Source organism: Lepisosteus oculatus, chromosome 24, assembly GCF_040954835.1.
Source record: "Lepisosteus oculatus isolate fLepOcu1 chromosome 24, fLepOcu1.hap2, whole genome shotgun sequence".
Taxonomy (NCBI): domain Eukaryota; kingdom Metazoa; phylum Chordata; class Actinopteri; order Semionotiformes; family Lepisosteidae; genus Lepisosteus; species Lepisosteus oculatus.
Genome location: NC_090719.1, coordinates 12801575 through 12829568, shown reverse-complemented (window position 1 = coordinate 12829568; position 27994 = coordinate 12801575). Strand labels below are relative to the sequence as shown.

At 43.2% G+C, this 27994-nt stretch overlaps 1 protein-coding gene and 2 long non-coding RNA genes across 5 annotated transcripts in view; 1 reads left to right on the top strand and 2 right to left on the bottom strand.

Annotated features, from left to right (window-relative positions):
- The window catches only part of dnm1a (dynamin 1a), a 112831-nt gene extending 96728 nt beyond the window's left edge, over positions 1 to 16103 (bottom strand). The window contains exon 1 of the mRNA XM_015367101.2: positions 15678 to 16103. Within this exon, the coding sequence (XP_015222587.1) occupies positions 15678 to 15838 (161 nt within the window). The 5' untranslated portion in view covers positions 15839 to 16103. The remainder of the gene's footprint in view (positions 1 to 15677) is intronic.
- On the top strand, positions 14063 to 20436 carry LOC138224953 (uncharacterized). The gene is made up of 4 exons (XR_011183459.1): positions 14063 to 14223; positions 19489 to 19535; positions 19689 to 19739; positions 20159 to 20436. It is a non-coding gene; the product is annotated as an uncharacterized lncRNA (long non-coding RNA).
- A 755-nt stretch (positions 20437 to 21191) lies between these two features.
- LOC138224957 (uncharacterized) lies at positions 21192 to 26995 on the bottom strand. Of its 3 annotated transcripts, none has more exons than XR_011183466.1 (6): positions 26903 to 26995; positions 23518 to 23636; positions 23013 to 23065; positions 22367 to 22460; positions 22075 to 22130; positions 21192 to 21614 (listed from the first exon to the last, which is right to left on the bottom strand). It is a non-coding gene; the product is annotated as an uncharacterized lncRNA (long non-coding RNA). The 3 variants fall into 3 exon arrangements; XR_011183465.1 differs by lacking the exon at positions 26903 to 26995 and adding an exon at positions 24063 to 24221 and having other exon boundaries at positions 23518 to 23645; XR_011183464.1 differs by lacking the exon at positions 26903 to 26995 and having other exon boundaries at positions 23518 to 24212.
- Between the last annotated feature and the right edge of the window lie 999 nt (positions 26996 to 27994).

Here is a 27994-nt window from a genome sequence, read left to right as displayed (position 1 = left end):
GTGCTAAGCCGTCCAATGTAAACTTGTACGAGAGAGCCTGTTGGCTGGTTTGTGCTAAGCCAAACCAGCCAACAGGGTTGACAAACCCACAATGAAATGCACCCAGACCAGCACAGCACACAAACCCTACAAATGTGGGGAATCTAGCATTGCTCTGACCTATTTGATAAGTGATTGAAAGGACCCTTGGTTGTACTGTCCATGGTCCTGAAATCAACAAGCTTTCTCATGACTGGGCTCTATCTAGACAAAACACTACATGCAATCTAATACAAGCAGTGGCATTAAAATATTCATTAACATTATGTATGGAATAATGCAAGTCCAAAACGGAAAATGCATGCACTAAGACCTCATATTGTTACAGAATCCTCCTCCATTGAAGTAATATGTGGAAAAGCACTCCAGAAGAGTGACAGAACATGTAAATTAATGGTGACAAATGGGTAGTTCAATGAGTGTTAAAGGCCCATAAGGTTGCCCATAAGGATCCTGTCACTTAATACATTGCAGTGATCTGGCCTGTGTGACACCTATTGATAAGAGGTATTTCAGAGGAAAGTGACACTGAGGTATGAAAACCACAATCGGAGTGAAAATTGGGGGGGAAAAGGGAAGTTACTGTTTATTTCATACTCCAGAAGTCTCTTGCTGTAAGAGTATACGATATGGCTTCCAGAAAGAGCTAAAAGAAAAATCCATTAACGCTGTAAACAGACAAACATTCACCGGATTACCTGCCTCATGGATATTGTCCTGTTTCCTAGCAATGAAATCGCCCGTATCCCAGATTATTTATGCAGCTGCTCCTGGGTATTTCCTAGAATAGCGTGGGCGAGGACAACAGAAGAGGGTCTCCTCTTTTAACGCCGCTCGACAGCAGCTCAATCAAGCCGGTCGATTCGGGTTTTTATCGGAGAAGCGTTTATTTTTTTAAACGCGGCAGCCATTAGGCAAGCACAACATGCAGTACGAGTGACAATATAAATATAAAGTGACAATTTACAACCGCAGTGCACAGCAAACCATACAGTTCTAAGCAAGACGCTAATAAAAAAGAGTAACAGGCAGAGAAGTCTGTTAAGGGGAAGAAAGGACGATGATAGTTGTGGGGAAACGAGACCTGACAGCCCAACTCTTCTGTAACTCCTTTCAGTCTCTTTGGCTTCTGGCATTTCTTTTCAAATGAATTCTCACTTCTTATCCAAGCGGCCAGCCTTGTGGAGCCCCATTAGGAATCACAGGTAGTTTTCCCTATCATGAATACTCTCACTGCATGCTGGGATAGGCTCTGGCTCCCCTGCAGCCAATCACTGGGTACAGAGCTCATAAACTGGATGGATGGTATCCTCTCACGGGCTAGATAATAATAAGAAGTCTTCAGTCTGCCATCTAGACTTCACTAGCCTTTTCAGTCCAGCTACCTCTACAGGACGTCACCTCAGCAGTTAATTAGGGAAGCACAGATCGCAAGCACATTGACGTCACACAAACTGACACTAATGAAAATGTGATTCAACCTCATGAGCAGGTGGAGTCAAAACCCAGGTGTCCATTACATCTGCACCCACTTCAATGCCAACAGCTCACTTAGCCCAACTACAGATACGTGACTTGGGCATTCGTCCTCCAATTTTAACGCCACTGCGGCACAGCTCAAGCCTGGACACCACAAGGCACATGATGTACTAGAACACCTTGTGCACATGCCTGGGTGAGCTCAAAGCCTTTCTTCCAGTCTTAACTGGGTTATATTGTGGGATATTATCCTACTTTCAGTAGTGATAAAAAAAAACTGAGGATACTAGATTATCTTTGGCTGGAACCCTAGTCTGTTACAGGTGCTCAGCCGCAATCGGGTCAAGAACAGTAATGTTGCGGATGTGAAGAAGCCTGACCTGAGTGTATTTTAATAGTTGTGTGTGTGACACCTTTTAAACCTGTGCGTATGACGTTTCAGAGATAACGGACAGGCAGGGATATTATCAGAGCTGTGCCACGTGTGAAAGTATTTTCTGCCATTCTAATGCATATGCAGTGGTCACTTGTCAACACCCATTCATGGAAATAACCGAGGCGGACCAGAGCAGCACTCTGACTATAGAACATACTGCTGAACTGCTTGGATTCATGCACCGTGGGGAGGGGGGAGAGGGATACATCTTGTGTGGGTCTCCTTCAGGGTTCCCCGGAAATCACCTTTTTCATCGCAGATTAAAAACTCAATTCAAACCATTGCCGAACTGTGCTGTGACTTTTTGCTTCTCTACACGATACGACAGAAGTGTTCCCAGTGATGCCTTGAGCCCATTACCCACTGTTTATTTTCTCATCTTTAACAGCTCCAGTCGAGTTTTAAATGATCTAGATGGCACTGATGTGTTGAGCCAATTTTATCCAATAGTGGGGTGGGGGGGTGGGGACAATGACACAGATTGTGGATTAACATTCTACAACATCAAGAGACATGGGAGATGGAAGAGCTCCCAACATAAGATCACGGGGAAGGCTTTAAAATATTGGAGTAATGCGCTGCAAGAAAAGTTCTCAATAATAACCACTTCTAATTTCCTTTAACTTTTAAAAAATCGGTTAAGTCAATCTTCTACGTGACGATACGAACATTTTTAACTGGGGCTTTACAAATGGTAATAAGTGTAAGCACTCCTAAGGTGTGTCATCTCTTGGTGTCTCTTGAGCAGCAATTCTGGTTTCTTTCTGCAACGCTGGCTGTTCGGAGAGTGCCATACGTCTTCCTTTACACCACTGCTAATTTCCTTTCAGACTCGTAAGGCAATTAATGGCTTTTGGAAAATTTGGGGCTGAATTCTTACTAAGAAGTATAGTAAATTCCCTTCACTATTATGGGAAAGTGTGGTTGATGGGCTGTAGCACTGGTCTTTTCCAAACCACCTCCAATCCTGGTATTTATCAATTCAAGTGGATGGAGTAGCGCGGTCAAGATCCGAGAGAAGCAGACATTTGAATGCACAAGCATCCAGTTAAGTGTCCACAGCCTTAACCACTATGCTACATTTCAAGTAATAAACTTCTCCTGTTAGTCCTTTACGCCTCTCTTTCTAAACCTTGCCGTTAAAATATCCAACATTTTTCTACTGTTTTCTCGTGCATGAAACTTATCCGAAATTAAAAGTACCCTCGATCTCCCGAGGTGTTTAGCACGGGCCCAATAAATGGTGTTAGTGGGAGCGAGCAGGTGTTGCTCATCTTGCTGCTACCTTTCTTTCTCTCCTTCATCCCGGAAGAAGGCTCAACAGCTGAAACGTTGTCTTTTCTTTCTGCTTTTCCAGGTGGAATTAACCTTTAATAGCTCCTTTAAAACAAACACTCCTAAGATCTGGGATGAGGTCATTAAAGAAGACGTGTGCTGTTCTCTACTGAAACAGCAGGGGTAACAGAACCCACTTGGGCTCACACAGCTGGGCTCCTGGCTCCACGTTCTGCTCGGCAGCTGGCAGCCTAAAAACCAGAACCACAGCGCAATCGCCCGCCGGACCCTCACTGATAAGAGAGAGACAAGCCCACCCCACCCCGCTGCTGTGAGGTTATCTCTGCGGTGACACTTTTATTGTCTCTGCCCACACTCAGTCAGGCCTGAGGAGTTGCTCCAGGAGGGGGTGACAGGCTTGTGTGTAACGTGGCAGTTTTTCCAGAAAGGTTGATTAGATTCTCGCCCTGCATGTGGATGTTTGCTCTGAGATAGCAGACGAAGGAGATTCACAGCATTGCGGTCTAGCGTATACAGGCGTGACAGCTCATTTGGTTTTTATTTGTTTTAACACCCAACTTTGGCCTTGGGGGGGGGGAGCGATGATGAAAAGTCACTGGAATAAATAGGTGTTGTGAGATGTGTTAGATGACACTAGCTCTAAGTGTGAGCAGGTTATTTAAAAAAAAATCAATACATAACTGCTGACATCATGAATGCATAATAATCAAATGAATACAAATCTGAAGCCAGGAGCTGGTGTCCCCTTTAAGGAAACAGAAGTGAAAACCATCCATCCATTATTAGAAAGCTGATTAGGTCTGGTAAGGGTCCCAATAACAGGACACAAGGCAGGACTACACCCTAAAGTACAGTAGGGTGAGACAAGAGCCCAGCCCACTGCAAGGAGTACACTTTGTCTACTTGTCTTTAGACTAAAGGAGGAACCTGGCAAAACAAAAAAAACACTGCCACAAGAAGAACATGCAAACTCCACACACAAGGCACCTCAGATAAGAGCTGAGCCCCAGACCTAACCTACGTGTCGTGCCACAGACTCACTTCAGCTACACAATGCACCTCGGATTAACTGAAAAAGTGCAGCAAAAATAGTACCAAATAGTAAAAACCATTGAAATCTAACATGCTCCATGAATACGAAGTGACATACTAAGACGGGACGGCAAGTTAAAAAAATGGCAAAAGAAGCTGTCTTTCTAAAAGACTATAGAAGTGAACTATTATTAGTATTTGCAGGTGCACGTGTGCTGATGCTATTGATTGGTGGCGCCAGTGTACATTATTCATTGTACAGAAAAAAAACTCCCAACCCGTCAAAGAGAAAATTAAAGGAATTCCACTCAGCTTGTAAAAATGATGCCTGTCATTAATCACCTAAATGAAAAAGCACCACACAGCACGGCAGGGCCTCCCGCATCAGCCAATCACAAAATAAACCCTCCCAGAGTTTCCTTTATTACTCACTTGATGCACAGCTCATTAATTTCCATTGACGAGCACAACGAGGTCCTCAAACCCTACTATTAACCTGAATGGCATGTGGCAGTCTTGCACTGAGGAGGCGGACATGAATGCTCAAAAGCTTTTTTCAGCGGCAGTGTTACTAAAACCAGATGAAAAGCGCAGATTTCTCAATTGACCCTAAGTAATCACCCTCTGGAAGTCATTTGCCCCCTTTAAATAATACCTTAGCCCCGTCATTTTGATCAAGATGCACTGTAATTTTCTTCTTTTCAGTGTAATCTGACTGCATTCTAAACCCCAGCATTTCAGCATGGGACTGGGACACCCCAGTAAAGGCATCCTGCAGAGGTACTGTAGGTCAAAGACATTTGTGCTCATCTAGCATAGTAGAAATGTAGTAGACTCAAAAGCCTCTTCAGAAAAGCCTTTACTTCACTGGTTCCATTCTTCACTCCTCTGCTCTTCTTAGTACCACCTTCCACGGTCTCCTCTATATATTGTAATTGTGTTTTATCATGTGTATTCTTCTTATTTATTGTTATTGTCATCCTGTAAAGTGCTTTGAGAAGCCACCTTTAAAGATGCTATATAAAATAAAGTTTATTATTATTATTATAAATGGGCCCATGTTCAGCTGAGCTGAACAGTAATAATAATAATAATTGCTTACACTTATATAGCGCTTTTCTGGACACTCCAGTCAAAGCGCTTTACAGGTAATGGGGACTCCCCTCCACCACCACCAATGTGCAGCCCCACCTGGATGATGCGACGGCAGCCATAGTGCGCCAGAACGCTCACCACACATCAGCTATGAGTGGGGAGGAGAGCAGAGTGATGTAGCCAATTCATAGAGGGGGAATATTAGGAGGCCATGATTGGTGAGGGCCAATGGGACATTTGGCCAGGACGCCGGGGTTACACCCCTACTCTTTTCGAGAAGCGCCCTGGGATTTTTAATGACCACAGAGAGTCAGGACCTCGGTTTTACGTCTCATCCGAAGGACGGCGCCTGTTTACAGTATAGTGTCCCCGTCACTATACTGGGGCATTAGGACCCACATGGACCGCAGGGTGAGCGCCCCCTGCTGGCCCCACTAACACCTCTTCCAGCAGCAACCTTAGTTTTTCCCAGGAGGTCTCTCATCCAGGTACTGACCAGACTCACACCTGCTGAGCTTCAGTGGGGCTGCCAGCTGTGGGGTTCAGGGTGATATGGCTGCAGTATTGCTGGACAGTGCAGTATAATCCCCTGACTTCGTTTTTGAAACGTTATTTGTTTTAGAAAATGTGGGAGTGGCACAGTGGTTGGCATGGCCTGTGTGTGCCTTGCAGTGAACTGGCTTCCCATCCAGGGTGTATCCTGCCTTGTGCCCAGTGCTTCCTGGGATAGGCTTCGGCCCCATCCTGACGCTTAGTTTCATGAGCTGTTAATATAAGACTTGATGATGATAATGATGAAAAGTACAAAGCGTCCCACTGCCTGCTGTCCTCAAATGTTGTTTTAGGTTATGAAGAATTGTGTGCTATGGGTTTACTTTGATTTTGGGGCCTTTATTGAATTCTGCATTGACGGTATTGGAGTCCCAGATCTTACAATTTAGTAAAGGAATAAGAAAAGGACACCTTGCTATCCACAGCTGGTTAGGTTTTGCTTCATAGTTTCAATAGCTCTATTAAAGACTATTTGTCTTTGCTAACATGCCTTTTTTTTAACTTAGCAACAGCGTGAAAGAATAAATTGCGGGCAAGTTATTTGATCTTCTGATGCGAATGCTTTAACCACAGAACGTTTAGCTGGATTCCACACCTTCTATCGGCATACGTCCTTTCATTTCTTCAAGAATACAGTGGTCAATTACAAAGACGTATTTGTAGAGCAAACCAACTCCTCATACGGAAATTGAGAATGAGCTATGTGACCCCGAGTCTGCTGTATCAAACCCATTGCCTTTGCCATCCTCATTGAGAGATCTGTATGGCTGTATCCTCTCCGTGTGCGTGGATAAAGAACTTAGTGAAGAGTTTTCTTCAACGCGCCACCTTGAGCAAGGTGCTGCTTCAGCCTGATTGCTGTAGTTTACACCTACTGTACAGTGGGTACCAGTAACGACATAGGGCTGACTCACAGATGGACTAGCATCCCATTTAGGGTCCCAAAAATCTCCGGAAAGTGATTCCCTAGACTCGAATGCAGACTTTTCCATAACCCATGGGCAGGGATTGAGCCGGTTCAGCCAAACACCATGGTCTATTGAACATTTACTCTAAATATCTGCATCTCCAATGGGCTGGGAGGTTTCCTTTAATTCGTTTTGAGCTGCAGTTCATCCAATTCGACAATGAAAAATCACCAAATACAAATGACCTAAACTACAGTCTTAAACCACCATCTCTGAGCCAATGAACTATCCTGTGGCAGGTCTGGTGGTCACTGAAAGGTGAGGAAACCAGCTTTTGTTAAGACCCTCATGGGCCAATGTCTGGGGAGCGGCAGCTGTCTTGTAATTAATGGTGCTAATTAACGAATTGGTGGTCAGGACTGCTGCCACACTTCTCCCTGCTACTGCGAGGAATAGCACTGCAGTTCCAAGCTCACTGATTGTTTCTATTAAAAGTAAAAGGATAAACAGCAAGCAGCTTAATGAAGGGCAACAGATTACAGCCAAGATGAGAGCATTAAATTACTGAGAGACAGAAACACACACACACTGACACACACTCTCACTCACAGACACACACAATCACAGTTACGGACATGCTCACACACTTATTCATGAAACACACTTGCACAGACTCACAAACACTCACAGACACGCACATATACAGACACGGACACGCTCACACACACTGTCTCACACTCACTCACTGACACACACAATCACAGTTACGGATATGCTCACACACACACTTATTCATGAAACACACTTGCACTGCTCCACTGTATCTCCTACACAAGCACGCCTGTGTTTTACTGGGAATGTTTCTGCCACGGTTGGCACTATTGTGGTTGTTCACTTGATCATATTATTGTTCTGTTATTTTGTGTTGTTTAGACTGTGACTGGTAATATTTTGGAACTCTTACTTCAACAGGTTGTTCCAGTTTAATGGCACACTCTGTTTGTTATACTCAGTGACGTAGCCAACTGTACTGTAGTTTAGTTTCAGAACTGTCAATATTTGATGTTCCTATAAATATTTGTGTTGTTATGTTTGATGTTGTATAAAAGCATACACTGATCTAATAATATTTACTATTTCTTAACAGTTCTGTGTAAAATAAGTAAGTTTTTGCAAACATTTTACTAAAGATAGCACATTACTGTCTTTTTCGGTCTATTTCTCCTTGCCCAAGCTACGTTTTTGTTGTGGTGTAAGGCCTCACAGCTTCAATCTCTCTCTGCAAATGCTTTTGGAGGTGACAGACTGCTGTACATTCAGATTTTTAGTTAGCTTGTGCACTTAGACAAGATCGATAACATTTTTCATTCACTGTTTGTGCATGGTGCCTTGCAGCACTGGGGCCCTGGGTTCAATTCCCAGGGTACTGTCTGTGTGGAGTTTGCATGTTCTCTGTGTGTTCACATGGGTTTCCTCCCACAGTCCAAAGGCATGCTGGTGGGCTGACTGGCCTCTGTGAAATTGGCCCTAATGTAAATGTTTGTGTCTGGGTGTGTCCCATCCAGGCTGTATCCTGCCTTGTGCCCAATGTTTCCTGGGATAGGCTCTGGGCCACTGTGATCCTGAATTGGATAAGCACTTATTGAAAGTGATCTGATTATTATTGTTTTTTTTTTTACATGTTTCTAATGGCTGCACCAATTAATACAATTTTAGACAGATTAAAATAAATATTGCCTATTAAAAATGTATATTGTGAAAATACATAAATCTAGCTAAACTAGTTCTTCATTTCAGAAGTGGACTATTATTACTGAATTCCTTTGATGGGCCACTTTGGTTCAGTCTGCTAAAGACATAAAACTAGAAAGAAATTCCACCTTTTTGCCGAATGATCCAAAACCACCCCAGATTAATTTACACAGAAAGCGGGAGTAACTGGGAATCTCAAGGACATTCAGTTTGCTGACTTGAAACTCTCTGTCCATCATTGATCCCTACCCTGACAGACCTTAAGCACGCTTGTAAAGATGAATGGGTGAAAACCGAACCAGCGACTGCAGAGCTGGTAAAGATTAATCCGAAAAGCCTTGGAGGAGTAACTGTTGTCAAAGATGCTTCCACCAGGTATTGACTTGGGGGCGAATTCTAAAGCACACAAAATACAGTCGTTTAGTTTGGGGAGTTTCTTTTTCCGTTTTTTGCGGACACGTAACTTCTTTTCACCCCTAAAAGCATCCAGGTGGAACATTCACATTTTGATCCAAATATTCACTTTAAAAATCATTTTATGGATTGTGTTTTCTGATAAATTATTATCTCGAAGTTTGTAGTTCAAGAAAAATGGGAGATCATTGAACGGGGGTGAATAGTGTAGAATTATTGGATTTTGCTGACCTTATTTTTTAATGTCCAGTATTACTGTCGGCAAGCAGTTTACTCTGCAGTCTTCTTGCATTTGAAACCTTCACAATACAGTGGCACTTTTCACCTGACTACATGACGCTTACTGACTTAGCCAGTATCCCACAATTCATTGACTTCTTCTCAGTGGGTCAAATGGCCCCCTCTCAGATGTAGTTCAGCCAGCCTTTTCTACAGCCCTCACACAACAGAGCATGGTTCCTCTGCGTACCTTGTCTGCTGGACAGCTGTTTTTTGCTTCCAAAGTTCCACAGCTGTGTTGGCTGACGAGCTGATTTTCTTTTGTAACGAGCTGAGGAATTATGACTTACATGTCTCTGTAGTGTCTCTGAAAGTTTTTTTCCACACACATGCAGGTCCCTGTAGCTCTTCTGACAGGACATCTGTGGCTCTAAAGGAATATTGCATTGCTGGTTGCCAGGTTCTACAATCCCTATGCCTCCTGCCTGCCTTCAGAAATCCAGAGGCTGCAGCACACGGGTCATACACAACGGCCGCAGCTGAAAGGGAGCTGAACGACACAGAGCGCAGGAGTGGTGAATCGCATCAGACCAGGGTGAGGACTTTCATTGTGAGAAAACAATAAGGGAACGAAAGTGGCTCACATGTTAATATTTCATTGAGCTAAATCAATGGTTGTAGGCAAAATGGATATATTACAGTGTGTTTCAGTTAACATGGTCCTTGCACGATTTTAATAGTTAATTTCTTACACAATGGTCTCCCGGTTTTCAGCAATTTCAGTATACCTTCCCTCATCTTGCGGTTCAGGACTCAATTCACAAGCGTGATACCATTGCTGTTTTCATTTCAATTGCCAGTAATGAAGGGAGCTCGAAAGAGGTTGTTACTTGTGGTAATGTGATGCTTTTAGGCCCACATGACATGGCTACTGTAATGTGCAATTGTGACTAAGTTAAAGCAGTAAATTAATACAATAACTTGTTGTGACGGTAAATGGAGAAAACACACTAAGGTATGAAAGGCCCAGATTGACATACTGTGCAACATACACTGTATACAACAAGAAGTGACTATCGTTTCAGGGAAACAGACTCCATATCCTGTAGCTACCTCCCCATGTACTGTAGAAAGGGCATATGTCTTCGTTTTTTTCTTTAAAACAATAGTGTTTTACAACGTGAAGGTCATAGAGTCCGACTGAAAAGAAATCTCAATACCCCAACAGAGCTATCTGAAAAGGGCTCAGTTCATTCTGTGAGTGACCTTACAGTATCAGTATTGTTCTGGAACACAAGCTTCGCTGTGCTTTGCATTGTGAGGTAGCTGGGTCACTCTTTCCAACTGGCACAGCTTTATGAAAATGTATATTCCAGATCGGTGAAGATTTATGCTTCTATTCACATACTGTATGCACTGCCTGCAGTTTGCAATTGGAACTGCACAGGCCTTAAAGAAAATGCTGCTTTGACTTCTACGACCCAGAGGTCTGGAGAGTGGAGCCAGCTGGGCTTGAGATTAACAGCACCAGGCGTCCTGAGAGAGGTGCAGAATTGTGACTACATATATTCCCACATAGACACCTGGGGAGTGTTTCACCACTTTCGTCCGTTGAGAGGGTTTCTGTGAACTTTGTACACACTTTTCCTGCAGAAGATGCAATATTTTATAAAGTGGACAGTCAGAACTGGTTTGAACTGGATTGGAAGAAAAAGGGCTACTATGTTATTCCATACCGTTATATAGAAATGTGTGCTATGAACCTCAGTGACCAATTGTATTAAAAGAAGTTATCTTCAGCAAACAGGGAGGTAGGAAGGGGTGCGTGATAGATAACAGAAACGTTTTAAGGACTGTTCTAGTTTCATTACTTTGAGAAAAATACACCTCTGTGAACTTCTTGAAACTTCTGAGACGGACTCCTGACTGTCTTTTAAGGGGAAGGGGGAAAAATGTCTCCAACATGTCCCACTCTGCTCCATAAAAGCCACAGTGCGGGTTGAGCTTCATTGCTTAGATCTCTTCTTGACTCAGCAGCAGCTGCAAAAGGCGAGATGTTTCATCGCAGCTATTTAACACAACATGTTTTGTTCAATTCAGCGTCTCAGAGGGACAAAGCCCAGAAGGATTTCACAGTCCTCTAGGCCTACAGGATGTAAAGAGACACTCGCTATCAGGTGTCTGGTGCAAAAAGACGGAATGAAAAAATACGATGAGAAAACCCAAGTGCATATAGAAATTTGAGAATTCTGGACTCTGTTCTCACAGGTGCCTGTGGTTTTCAAGTCTGCATACCATTCAGCACAGGTTACAGTATATGCTAGGTGGTTCTGGAAACTGAAAATGTCACCAGTTTTCTAAACAATTTTAGTTTGGTTGTTCAGGCAAAATATTTGCTCATTTAGGATTTTTTTTATGTATATCTGAACACCTCCCCCGATATTTAAGCACCATACTTTCACCCCCTGCCAGAACCAAAGTTGGGATTTTTGGGGTGTTTTTTTTAGTAGGCAGATACCGCTGATCCCGAGCGTAGCCATGAATTCCGCGGGATGCAGAGGCAAACAACCCAAAATCGCAATCCAGAAGCAAGGTCGGTTAGGCGAAGCTTGTGATCCGTTAGCCAGAAAGCCGAGACAAACCGAGAAGACAATCCGAAAGGCGAAATCCGAGAGACGAGGTCGAAAGGGAAAAGTTAAGTCCAAAAACTTTAAAAAAAGAAAGTAACGCGCACTAGAAAACGCTACAGGAGGCTTTTCAATAGTGAGCAGGTTTGTGGAGGCTTTTGCCTTCTGATTGGAAACTGATATCTGACGCTTTGTCATCACATTGTTCACTGCCGAACGAACACGTGAGCTGGAAATTGCTTAAAAAGCAGAAACGCTCATCTGGCGACGAACAAGAAGGAAACTTATACCGTCTTCATTTCCGACACTGGGGATTTTGGAGATGAGAAAAAACCAGATCGAATTTCAAAAGGGAACGTGATGTCAAGAAAGTGTTCGAAGGAAGCAAAAAACGTGAAACAAATAGGACACGAAGAGAGTCAGGAACGACCTTACACCAAAAGGCAGTGAAAAGGATTCCCATGAAAGCTGATTTCTGGAGCCCTTTCAATCTAGTTCATTCACTAGGACCTCCGTGGTCTTTAGACTGACCAGATATTGTTTTCTCCTCTAGCGCTGACCCTGAGCTTAGTTTTAGACAGAAGATAGATTAAAATATCATGGGGATCTCTGTAATCCCATATTTACAGACTTTTCAGTTTGCCCATATCGTATAATGTGATAGCTAATTCTGTCCCCGAATTTAATTCCGCGCTGTTAATTGCTTAATTGAATCATTTTTTTAATTGATTAGCCAGTACTGCTGTTGTTCCCAGGTTTTCAGTCATTGACACTGTAAAGACAATTGCAAGGTCTGCAAGACTACACCATTTCAGGACAAGATCAGACTAGAGTTGTGACGCCCGGATTGTATTTCATGTGCACCGGGATTTGTCTCACTATAATGACAGAAGGAGATCGGAGAGCAAACTCCCTCCCACATAATTTGTCATGATCACACCCCATACTGCACTCCTCATTCCAAAGAAAACTGGTCAAACATTGGATTGAATCCTATTTATACTCAAACCAGTTTTAAATAATCTGCATTTTTGGGTACTCTCCTTCACATCCAAAAAGGCCATCACCAAATATTTGTATCTATATTGAGAGTTTAATATACGGTATTAATCTGTATTGATATTATTAATATATATGAATGGGCTCTGGTGCGAGTGTGTGTCTGTGTGTTGCCCTGTGATGGACTGCCGTCCCATCCAAGGGGTAGCCTGCCTTGCTTGCTTTGATAGACTCTGGCTTCCCTGCAACCCTGTGGTGGATAAAGGGTTTAGAAAATGGATGGTCGTACAGTTGCTTGTAGTTCCAGGAGATAAACAATACGATGATACAGTGCCTCGTGCGGATATTAAAACTGAGATCTGAATTCTCCTGTAAAGTAGTGACCCTTTAAACTTGCGGCATAATTGTGCTTTTTAAAAAAAAACAAATGTACAATTAGATTTTGTTATGCCGACCCGATTTGGAATCGCCAGGTGTGTGACTAGTCTTTTTCGAGTCACAGCTACTGTATGAGCACCGCCACCGCGCAGCTCAGCGAATCAGGAAGTGTCGACTCCTCGAACCCGCCCACTTTCAGGCCTCCTGTCTGAAAGGCACGGCGCTGATTGGACAACACGCGTGTCCATCACCCGCAGCGCCGCAGGGCTGCGCGTACCCCGCGCTTATTGCGCGTCGCCGAGAACCACTAGAGACCTGACCGACTCATCGCACCCTGCCCTTAGCAGACACAGTCCACTAGTGACTCGAACCCGCGGCACTAGAGTGAGCACCTATACTGGTTGAGACACTCATGATCATGAACAATCACATCCACAACGCAAATGAGGAATAATAAAAAAAGCTCAAAAGATAACAGACAACATAGGAAGACTTCAAAGGTGGCTTGTAAGTCATGTATGATGAACTGTCTGAGTGACACACACCTCTCTGAACCCTAGCAACTGACTACAGCCTTACTCATTAAGAACAGACACGTAGCGCACAGGTTAAAAGCAATATTGACATTTATTATTATTATTATTATTATTAATATTATTATTATTATTATTATTATTATTATGAAGTTGTTATCACAGGTAAGATGGGACAGTTTGATGCTGTCACGGTCACAACTGGAAAACCACACCGGACACGACGTAGGCCGGGCATCTCCAAAAAACAAAGGAGGAGCTGCTGGAAGACGTTTTTTTTGCGGGCGACGGGAGATAGGTGTAGTGGCATGGGAGGGGTTTAAAATCAGGGTTCCCGGGGGTGAAAAACAAAGTCCTCCAAAACGGTAAACACATTCTTTAAGGAGCCCGACGTTTCCGTTGTCATGGGATGGAGAGGAGCGTTCAGGCCGGCCTCGCCAAACGCACTGGATGCTGCAGTCCAGGTACAGTGCGCGCGTTGGGACCGGCCCCCGGGGTGATATCCTTCCCACACAAGGTCACGGCAACGTGCAAAGCCACAGACCGACCGCGGGTGTGTGCAAGACGCGTTTCACAGCGCGGACCCGTCCAGGGAACAGGGACAGAGCGCCCTACAGCTGCCTTGTATGTGTGTGTGTGCTCTCTCCTTGCAACCCGCAGCTCGCCAACTCTTCTTCAATGCGCTGAAGGTCAGAGCTGAACCAACACCACAGGACCGCGCCGGGCTAGCTCGACGCTTGCTAAAAAAGTGCAACAAAATGGCAGCTGTGCTCGTTTTAAAAACACCGCACTCCGTTCTATAGCCGATGGCTCTAAATATTTCGTAGGGGTGTGCGTGTCCTCTAAACAGCACCCCAGAGCGCAACTGAACTGCACCAGCGAGATCTAAAAATAACACCAAGCTCGGAGCTCCACACACCGGGGTAAGGTGCTCTCCTGCTACACGCATCTGCATATTTGATATATTGAACAGGGACGTCTCCCTTCAATAAACATCCTTGGGAAATTATCAAGTGAATGCATGGAATTGCTAAATACATTATGTTTATACCACTTTAGAACATCCCGACTGCACTATTTAACAGCCATATTTTTTTTCCGGTCTGAACTCCGCTCCCTCAGTTCCCTATCTTTTATTCTTGCAATTGGGGGGAAGAACGGGCTGTGTTTCGAGCCCGGGAAGTTCTCTGATAGATGGCTGGTTACGTGCGCATTTCTCATCGCATCACCGTGCGAGCGCCGCTGTCACCTGCCCCCGGCGACCCCCCGCAAGCGGCTTCAAATCTGCGGCTGACAGAAACGACAACAAAAAAATAGTAATCATTTTCATCTTGGGGGACGACAGGGACAATACAGGGCGAGCGCAAACCCGCTCCATCAGCGGCGGTACGTTCTGCCATTTAAAAATCGATATAACCCCCTTAATGTCAAAACCTCCACCATCAGGAGAGCTCGAAAACACGCTTGGAAAAAAACACCTCCACTAGGATTAGTGCACCTCAATAGGACAGAGAAAGAATCGTTGACACTGGTTACAAATAAGCTAAAATAGCAGGCGAAATGTGTACCAGGAAATATACGGGTTGGATTGATGTGTTGTATCTTTCTATTGTATAATATGTCCACAGCACTGACAGTGCACACTGTTTATGTAACGGAATAATCTCCCCTCATATTTGCCCCCTAGCTATGACGATGGCTGACAGGGATTTCATCGATTTGAGAAAATTCAGAAACCCTTCAAGAGCAATTCCCCCCTTGAAAGGCGAATTGAATTTGACAGCTGCCTCGCGATTTGTTTTATTTTCCCCAATGCGTTTTTAAAGGGGTGGGTTTTTGGAGACCACGGTATGGCCACGGTCACTCTTGCTGTCACCTTATTTACGCAGCGAAATACCACAAAAAAAAAATCACTTACTTTCCAACGAAGTTCTCCAGAACCGAGCTTTTGCCCGCACTTTGGCCGCCGACCACGGCGATCTGGGGCAGATCCAGGTTGGCATTTTGTCCGATTGCAGAAAAGGCATCCTGGAGCTGATTTACCAGAGGAATTAAATCCTCCATCCCTCGGTTACCCATCTTTGCAAGAATAGCCTATTCTCCCTCACAGCCAATAAAATGAAGGCAACCCCCCAAAAAAATCGTTGATCTTTTTATTAGCTGGATACTGCAACGTCTGGACCCGATGGCTATGTTATTTTTGCATGCACCTTCATTGATTATACGCTGTCCGTCTCCCTTCTTAACGAAACGCGGCTTCTCGCCTCCCCCTCTTCCTCGGCTCTGCTGTCTCCCAGCTTGGCTACAGGATGATCTCCGCTCTTGTCGGATAAATGGGATATCCTTGCGATGATCGGCATCGGCCACCAGGGGGCGCAGGGACGGCGTGCGCCAGCGTGGACCGTGCTTGGCGTTCTGGGAAACGTAGTTTTCTTTGCACTGCGATAGAACGGTGAGAGCTGGTATTGCCCAGTGATGAGGTGTTCTTCATCTTGCTCAATTTTGTTTTAACAAAAGCTTGGCCACAAAGCAGGTAATGCGTTTTTTTAATTGACTTTTAATCGTACTTTTATGGAAATTAAAAGCAGCTTTTTTATTGAGCGATTCTCAAAGAAAGGTCTCTTCTAGAACAGCTCTTCCAAGGCCTGGTTCTTCTGATTTTGATTCTAGCTGAGCTCTGCATCTCCAGTGCTATTTGCTGACTTAAGTAACCTGCTTTCCTGCTTAGACTTAGCTTGTTTCTCTGGTTACTCTGAATACCCTGAACGCGAGGGAGGTCCTGAACTCACCCAGCTGGGCGACTCGGGCGGGCTGCTCAAGCCCGGGTTCGGGCTTTGATGCTGATCTGAATTGCTGGGCATTGAGGAGAACAATCCGGTCCCTCTCTCTGTTCTGGATCCCGCACTTGCGACAGACACACGCTGGGCCCTGGGGAGGGGCAAACGTCACCGCGGGGAAGTTTGAGGACAGAGGCGGCACACGTGAAACATATCCCAGTCCTGAAATAAGGTACCTACTGTAGGTAGGCAACGGAGATCAAAGGGGCCGGTGATGTCTGTTCTTTTGAAGGTGCCGGACGATGAAACGGTTCTATTTACATCCGTTGCAGTGGGGGATTTTTCTCTTGCTCGAAATGCAGAGCAAATCAATACTGGGAGCCCGCAAAGCACAGACTATGGCGCACTGCGTCGGAGACGAAAATGAGGATTTATGTAACACTAGAGCACTAATATACTATAATATACAGCAGTGAAGAGGCGAGGGCTGCTCAGGGGCAAGACTGGAAAAGAAATTGGTAAAGCACAGCCAAGTAACAGTCCTGTGTGTCATCGTGTAATCCAAAGTGAGCTGTTACATGGGGCAAAGTGCACTTTGCAGGAGAAACCTGTAACACCATCCCCTCTCGGATGACATTAGTATTAACTCTCTCAAAGCGCTTTACAGGTGATTGGGGCCACCAGTGTGCAGCCCCACCTGGATGATGCGACGGCAGCCGTAGCGCCCCAGTACTCTCCCCACACACCAGCTCTCAGTGGGGAGGAGAGCAGAGTGATGAAGCCAGTTCAGAGATGGCGATTATTAGGAGGCCATGATGGGTAAAGGCCAGGGGGAAATTTGGCCAGGGTGCCGGGGTAACACCCTTACTCTTTTCGAGAAACGCCCTGGTATTTTTAATGACCACAGACAGTCAGAACCTCGGTTTAATGTCTCATCCGAAGGTCGGCGCCTTTTTTACAGTATAGTGTCCCCGTTACAGATCAGAGGGTGCGCACCCCTACTGGCCCGCCATGGCTCGGTGTAACTTGTTCGTTATCGGAATGAACCAGATGAATCGCTCCTCTCAGACAGATTTGACAAAAACGGAAATTCCAGTTCAAAGAAAAGAAAATCACACCACAAAGTAAACTGCATGGTCACTGCCCTCTTAGATCTTTTGTATACATCATGCAATTTCTTAACTCCAGGATTAACTTTAGACCAAGAATAACCTATTATTGTTCCTTTGCAGCCTACGCATGTTGACGCAGCTCCCCACCTTAACTTTAGACCACTCACATGTGAAACATGTTTTACTTTATCTCTTTGAAAACATTTACAAGCTGAAAAGGTAGATACAGTACGTAGACTAGAACAGGTTTATCTCCCCCTTAGGGTCCAATTTATTTGTCATGGACAGGGCTGAAATATCACCTAAAGGGGATTTGGAAGCTCGTTGTGTAAAGTGCATTGAAGGATAAAATCAAACCATTTCTTTGCGTTCTGTTCTGCTCGAGTGTTCCTAGGCTCTTGTTGTTGTTCAAATAGTCACGCTGCCACAAAGAGAACGAGACGAGATCGAGGTGAGCTCAAGGACTGTGAAAATGGATAAAAAAGACGCATTTCTACTCCCGAGCAGCAAACGGACAGAAATGAATGAATCACCTTCAGATCTTAAGAAAAGCGAAGGAAGTCATTCAACTTTTACGTCAAAGAGAGTTTAGCTGAGAAAAAGTACTGAACAGTGCCACCCTGACCATGTTCCTTGTACTAACTAAGATATTAGGATATACATTGAGTGGATGGAATTAACAGCCTACAGTATTAATCAATAATGGGATCTATTTGAGCGCATGACCCTGGAAGTTTCATTTCACAATAACTCCACGGGTCATCACTACCTATGGAAATGTAGGACGGATTAAATATAACCTACAAGCATGTATATGAGCATAAACTCCAATAATCATGCTAATAGCGTGTATGCCTTTTCATTAATATGATTAAAATAAAGGATTTCGCTCCTAACCAGAGACAGAAGGCAATCAAGCAAATCAGTTTAAAGGGCAATTGGTTCACGAAATCTTAGCTGTCCGTTTGTGATTATTGGTTTTCAGCTTTTCATTGCAATTGATTCCCCTCTCACTCATTGATCACTCTTAAATATTCATTGGTGCAGAAGCATTGTAGCTTTCATTCACATATCTTTGGCCCTAAGATGGTCATAAGGATTAAATGTACTAACTGTGATTATTCAGACGGCCGTGGAAAAAAAAAGAGTTTGAAACTTGTAAGCCATGAAAACACACTGGATTTCTTCCGCACGTTTTCAGGCAGTCAAGAAAAAAGCTACGTGCACCGTCAGTCTGTAGCCACGCCCACTCGGGTGACATCAGTCGCAGGCCACGCCCCGCGCACCTGTCCGCCAGGTTCAGCGGGGGAGAAGGGAGCTGGGTGAGTTTGTTCCGCGTCTTTTAATGATTTTTTTTTAATTTGTCCTTTATTTTTATGCAGATAAAATTAAACTCAGATAATCGTGAAATCTAAAACTCGCAGGATAAGGGAGTAAAACTCGTATTTTCGTTGGCATTCTGTAATATAAGTATTTTCTTTTCCATCGCTTCTCTTATGGTTAACAAGCCACCTGTGTTTCACAGACAACATGTGTTTTCCTCTTACATGGAAGAGAAGCTCTGTTGCGGCCGTAAAGACACTGCTGTATTGGTGAAATAAAAACGTCGCTTTCCGTACAATATGTTTATCTTAATATTTCTTTATCAGACACTTCATGAACTTTGTTCACAAAATCAAGCGTGTGCATTTATCCAAACCGACAGTATCCCTGTAAAGTTTTTTTTAATTATTTTCCAGATTATGTAAACAAATTCGTGGTAAAAATATTCGCTTCTAATAGTTTTTAGTTTAAATGGTCTTTAAATTCTAAATTGGGCTGTTTTGTGTTTTCCGTTTAGTGTCTTCGGGCAGGACATGATTCGCACTGAATAATGGGTGTATAAACGTAAGTATAAACTTTTTTCATTTATTTACACGTATTTTATTGAAATATATTCTGCGCTATCTGCCCTGGTGAAAACGCCGTTTGCTAGTAAGAAACCTTGGTTTAAATTATCTTTAAATGGTCGTATAAATACATGTTTTCTTTTGTTTCCAGTTTGGTGTCTTCGGGCAGGACATGCTTGGCTCAGCTGCTGGAATTAACCATGTAAGTATAAACGTTTTTATTCTTTTACACGGATCCTATTGAGGTACACTATATCTGTACCTGCCGAACATTGTTGTTGGAAAACGTGATGCACCTTGTCAAAGGAAGACTTAGACTAGTGAAACTAGATTTCTCCAGGGCAGAAATGGTTTTGACCCGACAACACTGTAGGCCTGCTGGTTAAAAAAAGCAATTGTCTGCTAAAACTGCGATCACGTTAGTTTTTTTGATGCTTCAATACCCTGTTGAACAGGAACATTTTCTGTTACACCAGGCTAATCGCTTTAATCCAACTGTAAAACTTTTTAAATAGTTTCATCTTCTGAACGTGTCCGTCAATACTCGAACTAACTGGCTGGATTCGTTTTGAGATCCTGTTACAGAAAGCACAGCTCAGACTGATTTCTGTTGTTTTGCAGGAAATGCACCGAAGTTCCAGTCTTCATGCTGATCGCTGCTCGACAGAAGCCTTGGAGAAACAGTAACGTGCTGTATGTTTCTGTTTTTGCCGTGTAGTTGCATGCAAATCTTTTCGTACTGTTGACTTGTAACAGCATTTAGAGTTCATGTAGCCGTGCTTTGAAACTTTGTAATTGAAATGTATGTTACTTTCACTTCGAGGACTGTGCATGTGTCGTACTGGAATGCTTTGTTTTGTATGCAGTTTTCGCTCAATAAATTGTTGATTGAAGTTTGATTGTGTTCTTAATTTCTTGTGCAGAGTTTTGTACCCCCTTGGTCCTGAAAAACCCTGGTGTTGGTGAGTTTTTTGGCGGAGAGATTTTGCAAACAGTTTCTGAGAATCGATGCGATGGGCTGTTTGTTGCTTGGAGTGCCCGGCCGCAAGGGGACACCCTATCGCATTGTGACTTGGAAACTGCAGAGGCTACCCCCTTTTTAAGTGTGGCCAGATTTTCCCGCCAAAAAACTTAGTATATATCGGGGACTTTTCAGGGCGTGGTCTCCACCCATCAATCAAACCAAGCCCCACCCACTCCGCTTTTAGGAGGTGGGGGGGCGGGTGGTTGACCACAGCTCTAGCCAAGCCCACTCACTCCCAGCAGGAGAGGAAGGCAGGCTGGTGATGGCTTTGGTGCCTGTGAGAGGTGGGTCTCCTGGTGTGGACTTAGAAAGCTGTCAGTTGCAAGTTGTGACTGATAGGCTGAGTCCGCCCTGGGTGCCTTGTCTCTCTCGGGCCCAGGCCATCTCCAGCCTCCCTTCCCCTCTAGCTGGGAGTGAGGGGGCTTGGCTAGAGCTATCCTCAGTTCTCCTCCCCCCGGGGCTGTACCCACGCTCCCTGCTAGGGACCCTTTTCCCCCCCAGAGACTATCTAAAAAGGCGGGCGTCTTCGCACTTTTAGGTACACGTGCGATAGGGTGTCCCCTTGCGGTGCGTGGCGCACACTGCGAGACAACCCTTCGCACCTTCAAAAATACACGACAATGCAGACAATGAAATCAAGAGTTTTTATTGCGAAAATCACAGCAAATACAATAGCAGTAGTCAACAGAAAACATGCAGGTCAAGAATAAAATACAGCACTGAATCGGGACATTACAGATCAAGCCATTGGTAACAAAAATCAAATGTCAGAAAAAAGCACACATTGTCGAGAATAAATTGCCGGAGATCGTCGGAGTGCAGAGAACCAGGAGCCGCAGCACATACAATAGCAGCAGTCAACAGGAAACATGCAGGTTAAGAACAAGATAAATCGATATATAAAGGGTACACTACAGATCAAGCCATTGGTATCAAAAATCAAATGTAAGAAAACGCACACATTGTCAAGAAGAACTCGCCAACGCTCGTCAAGTTGCTGGAGTGGAGCTGGAAAGGAGATCGTCGGAGCGCAGAGAACCAGGAGCCGCAGAACTGAAGGCAAAAGAAAAAAGGATCACGTTAACGGGATATCGGACTTGCGGGATCTTAAATAAGCTGCCTAAATAAAGAAATTTAAAATCACTCAAATTGAACAATAAACCATGGGAAATCACCAATACATCTCAGTCCCACTACTCCATTATTTAGAAAATACGTTCAGCCACATAGAAATCCAATGCTACTTGTAAATGCAAGACCAGGTAACAGCGTGTATAATATTCGAATAAACTCGGCTTTGAAAACCATCGATAAACTTTGTTGGTATTATCCATCTTTACACAATGAATTCAATAGATGAATAAAAGTATCATAAAACTTCACAAAAGCGCCATAAAATGAAAAGAAGTTATCAAGTTGGTATAAAACTGTTCTTTTGTTAAAATGCTGGGAAATACGTGTTGTTTTATCGAGTTACCCAAATAGTGTAGTGGAAGGTAGGAACATAACTTACCTTGGGAAAAAAACACTTTCATAAGTGGATGTCCGTTCTTCAGATCCTTTTGTTACCTGGAGAAATAAAGAAAAATTTACGAATTAGTCAATTTCATCTTTACACCATTTTAAAATTTCGGCGTTATTATAATCCGAATCCGAAAAGTAGAGATTACACAACTACTAACTTTATACAGCACAACAGTCAACAGGAATCTTGCAGGTCAAGAATAAGATACAAGATACATCACTGAATCGGTACGTTACAGATCAAGCCACTGGTATCAAAAATAAAATGTAAGAAAACGCACACATCCTCAAGAAGAACTTGCCAACCCACGACGAGTTGTTGGGGTGGAGCTGGAAAGGAGATCGTCGGAGCGCTGAAGATCAGGAGCCGCAGAACTGAAGATAAAAGAAAAAGGATCATGTGAAAAAGAGATCGGATTTGCAGAATCGATTCACTTGACGTTCTGAAGTCTATTAACTTTTCAAACAAGCTGCCTGAATAAAGAAATATACAAACACGATCAAATTCAATAAGAAAGCAATAGGTAATTCCATGAGAAATCACAGATACATCCCAGTCAAACTACTCCAATATTTAGGAAATACGTTCAGCCACATAGAAATGCAATTCTACTTATAAATGAACAAATAAACTTAGAAAGTACCACTTTCAGCATCTATAACATTCGTTTTAACTCCCTGCTTTGAAAAATTGTTACAATTTGTTAGTATTATCCATTTTTACGCAATGCATTCAATAAATAAAAGAAGCTTAAAATTCAGCGCCTTAGAGTTTCCACTTTCTATTTAACAAAAGCACAACGGAACGAAAATCAGTTATATAGTCAGTATAAACCCGTTCTGGTGTTAAAATGTTGGAAAATACGTTTGTCTTAACCGACTTACACAAAGATAAATAGTATAGCGGAAAGTAGGAATATAGCTTACCCTGGAAAAAAACTTTCATAACTGGAGGCGAATTCTTGCAATCCTTTTGTCACCTGGAGACATAAGAAAACTACGAATTAGTAAATTTAGTCTTTACAATATTTCATAAATTCGGAGCGGAAAGCGTTATTTGTAGCCCGAATCGGAAAGGATACACAACTGCTGAATTTATAAAGCAAATGTTTGGAGATAAACTACAGCCTTTTTTCGTTAAAGAAAACCAACCTAGGTATACAATATCATTAAAAAACACTAAAACACGAAAAATGAGTATAAGAAATGAACGATATAACTATAACAAAGCTTAGCACGGACTTTAAAAACTTCCGAGAGCACGCCGAAAAGGACAGGACACTAATTTCTGCGTCCTAAAACACAAATCAAACCGAAACAAATGCAAACAACAAAATTAGCAACAACAATACATTCTTGTCTATCTTTCCTCAAAGTAAGATTTGATTTTTGCACTTAAAATAAGAAAAATAGAAACAAAACGCAAACGCACCTCACGCCGCAGAAACTCGCCCCGCCGCCATCTTGCCGGGCGCACCTGTGGAACAGGTGGACGGGGCGTGTCCGCTGAGGAAGGTCACTCTGGAGGCGGGCTCGGCTCCTGAATGACAGCTGTGGATTCTGTTACAAGGGCTCAACACTGACCACACCGAAGATAAATAGAAACTGTAACTCACCAAATCATGCATAAAGTATAAAACGGCTAAGGAGTTTCAGACAGCCTAATACAGCGACATTCCCCTACGAGACTTCGCCAGACTCGTTTAGCTTGCGGCCGGTTGATCGTATCAAGAGAAATGTGCTGGAGAGAGACTCCTGTCGCTCCTAGTGAGGACTGCACCTCTCTCTCACTGCTAGTGCCACACCTGTCCTGCAGGTGTCTCAGTGGTATAAGGGGCTGCTTTTTAGAATTGAATGAAGAACTATTCATTAATTAATGTCTTAAACCCCCCATTTTCCCCAGTTTTGGAGAGCCCCGAAAATGGAGCCCCCCAAAACGGCCGGCGTGGTAGAGAACAGCCCCTTCCACAAACTCACCCCGACAGCGTGAGAGCTTCACCCGGGGCCTAGATCTCAGACTGACGGGGAGGCTCGGGGCTCGTCTTCGATTCACGACACTCACGGGGAGTCGATGCGCTTTTCTGAACTTTAGAAGTGTCTGATGGTTCAGCCCGCGGAGCCACCAGGCCGGCCACGCAAAACACTGGGCGTGTACATCTCTTATCCTGACTAAAGCCAAGTCGCGGTTCGGAGACGAGGTGGTTCCGCCTGTTTGCTCGGTTTTGTAACATTAAGGCTACTGAGACGCCTTTTTAATGCGCTTTTCTAGCCGTTTTTACTTCTGGACATGACCTGTTTATCTTTCCGAATGACAGTGAAAAATAAAGCGTCAACATTTGCAATAGAGCTGGGGAGCCTGCATATCATATCAGACGTGAAGTCTGAGAGGTTAACATGTTAATGGTTTTTATTTTTTAGAAGAAGGTGTCTAAAATGATTCTCAAGACAATTAAAAAAAAACTACACTATATTTATCTAAACCTTTTATACCCAGGTGTGTGGAGTATCTCTTTAGTTCCCTTATATTGGTAGTTGTCAAGACCTGTATATTTCCATGGGCGTTTGACAAGGTTCCATATGGAAATTTAAATCCTTCAGATTAAAGATTTAAATATCAAAAGCAATGCATGTAAACAGAATCTGAACTGGTGTGTGCATAGAAAACAGTATAGTGATAAGGATGCAATAACTAGTTTTGCAATCAATGGAGTATCACATCACTCCTTCTTACTACTATTAGAATAGCTAGTATTTAATATACTATAAAACAGGAGTCAAGTGCAAAAAATGCAGGTGGTAAAAATGTTGTCTACGAATATCAGACGGCTGACGATGAACGAATGGACGCAGTGTCTTTATATAAACTCACAATTGTCATCTTTGAGAGAGAGATGCAAATTTCTGATGAATTGAAAAAGTGATCAGAATTCAATATCGTGTTATGAAATACCTAAGTCGAATTAGTACACAGTGTCCCTTCCCTTAAAAAATCCTGGTTCCTTTTCACTGGTTTCCGAATTTTGCATAAAAAAAGATAGCATAATACTGTTCTTGTAATACAGGAATTCTCTATTCGACCTATATTACAGGTCTTGTAATACAGCTAATTCTTGTATTTGTACATACTGTACGTGGCTCAAAAGACAGGTCGAATCTTTAAACGTCCCTTGATTTGCATATTTGCATTGAGAAATGAGACAATGAGAAACCGATTGCTTCTTCAGATAAAAAAAAAACGACGATGCAGTATTAAGACGTGCTAGATAAAGCCTTTTTAACAACATGGAGTTGTTTGCTAAAGCTCGCTTTTACGGGCTAAACTTAAACCCGGAGACTTCATTTTCTTGTTCACACAAACGTACAGAAAATACTGGTATTAGATTTAAAATCAACCATCGTTTCCAGACGGGGCTACTAGCTTTCAAAGTCGCCGTACATGGTCATGTGATTATCTGAAAAAGAAGGCGCTATATCCGCTATTTCTCCGGAGGGAAAGCAGCTGGGAAGCTACTGTACTTGCAAAGGCACAAACCGGCACAAACACTGCATTAACGAATGCGGTGGGTTTGCAGTGAACTCACGGTAAATTCAAACTGACAATTTCTCGGCTTGAAATTTCACTGAGTTTCAAAAACATGCTTCCCCGTCTAATCTGGACTAGAGGAACGTGGGACTGGGAGAAAATGTTCAACTGCTGATGGGTTTAAGTTCTCCAGGTGGCACAGAATGACACTTTGAAAGCATGTTGCTTCTTCTAGTACTAACACTGGCGGCACGGGGTTGCTACATTCAGACGGTACAGAGCAAATGGGCTCTGAAGAATTTAGTGCAATGCCTAGTGTGTATGAGATCAGTCCAGCAAATTCCTAGATGGAAATCCTTGAAGCTAAATAGTGTCAGAACAAAACGTTTACTGGCAGGCAATGCAGGTACTGTGGTGGTGGGAGAGACTCACAGTAATGGTGGATAGCTTCCCTTAGTCTGGAAAGTCACACTTAATCCTCTCCCGTCATTTGAGTCCCATGTGAAAAACGGGACAGCTTTTTTGGCTTTGTTTTAGAAATATTGCCCGCGTTGAGATGCAACTCTTTGCTCTGTGGGCGCCCTAAAGACTCTCCTCAATGAGTAACAGTATGTCCACAACTCTGCAGACGGACCTCTCACCCACTGTGTCTCTCCATTGGCGGCCTATGAAGTCGCATTTTCAAATCGAATGTTGTTACTGACTTATAAGGCTCTGAATAATTTGACTCCATCATACATATCTGAACACCTCCTTGTCTACACTCCTTCCCATAGGCTCCATTCAGTTGAGGCTGGTCCTGTGCTCACTGTACTTGGGACTAAATGTTATACTACTGACTGTGCTTAGAGTCGCAGCTCTATTGTTATGGAATGCCCTTCCTGGCTGTCTTTGAGAGGCAGATTCTTTCACTGTTTTTAAATCTAAATTTTAAACACACCTTTTAAGGCGGACCTACACCTGCTTGTCTTATATCTTGTCTCGCATGTTCCAGTTTTATTTCACTGTATTTTTTTGATCACTATGTACAGCGGCCCTGAGTTTGGAAAGGCACTTTTCAAACAAAGGTTATTATAATTTTCCGATTTTTCATTTTTAAATATGCAGGTCCTCTCTGGGCTGGTCTTTTATAATTGCTTGCAGCAGAGAGTTGAGCAAGTATGCATTGTTGTTTCCTATGTGTTATGATTTCATAACACATACGAAACCACATGTTTTTCATACGATTTGTTGTTTTCATAATTTGTATCAGCTTATTTTCTACTGGAAATTCTAGTGCATAAAAATATCATACCTTGGTTTATATAGTCAACTGCAAACTCTGTCCATGGTGCTGAAACAATGTGTCGGCAAGCAGGGTCCAGCTGCTCAAAATTTGCAATCTGAGAAACAGAAAAACTGACTACTTACTTGACTGAGCATTTATGCTTTTTTTTCCCCTTAAACTTGTGCATCGCTTTAAAATAAACCCCCATACTAAACAATGTGAATAGATTTAAAATTGAATGAGCATGTTCAATAAAGTCCCTCCCCTCCATTATAAATTCTAGAGATATTATGAAAGAAAAGATGGCACAACTCAGTCTTTGGATGTCAAGCCTTTAATAGGTTCTCTTTAAATATGTTTGCTCTAACCTATAATACGTAATGTAATGAAAAGACATTAAAAACACATATATTGGCATACCAATAGACTTCATACCCATATCATTATTGGTTACAGATCTTTGCCCTTGTTATACATTATCAGAATGACTCCTTCTCTTACAAAGACTTTGGAGTATGAGCCTACCCCAGAAGCATAGAGAACAAAGCAAGACTACGCCCTGGATGGGACACCACAGAACCCAGAACAGGTCACATGTAAACACAGTAGGGACAGTTTTAAATACCCTGATTAAGCTAGCCAGCATGGCTTTGGAAAGCAGCAGAAAACTAGGTCACCCGGAGAAAACACAGTTAGATGAAGATATTAGGATGCTAGATGTAATTAATTGATTTTTGGGTATCTTTCACTGCTTGGAGATATAGTGCTGGATTTCAGGGCCTACGAAAGTTTTCGGGGTGCCCAGGGCCTACCAACACCAAAGTCTGGCCCTGTGTAGACACTACAGCTGGACCCTGAACAATTTCCCAGTCACACCCCTGCCCAGGGCTACTGGTTTTCTGACACCATGTTATAGACAGTGGGATGCAGGCTGACACGCTTGTGCTTTAGGTATTCTTGACTATGGTAACAAACAATGGTGCCTGTTTGCATGGCTCATTCGAGAAGTTAAATAAGTGTTTTTTTCCCCTGACTGATCACCTCTGCAATAATAGAAAATTCTATTAATAATAAATAGAATTCCAGTCGACTTGCACAGCAGTGAACTGTCCTCCTGGT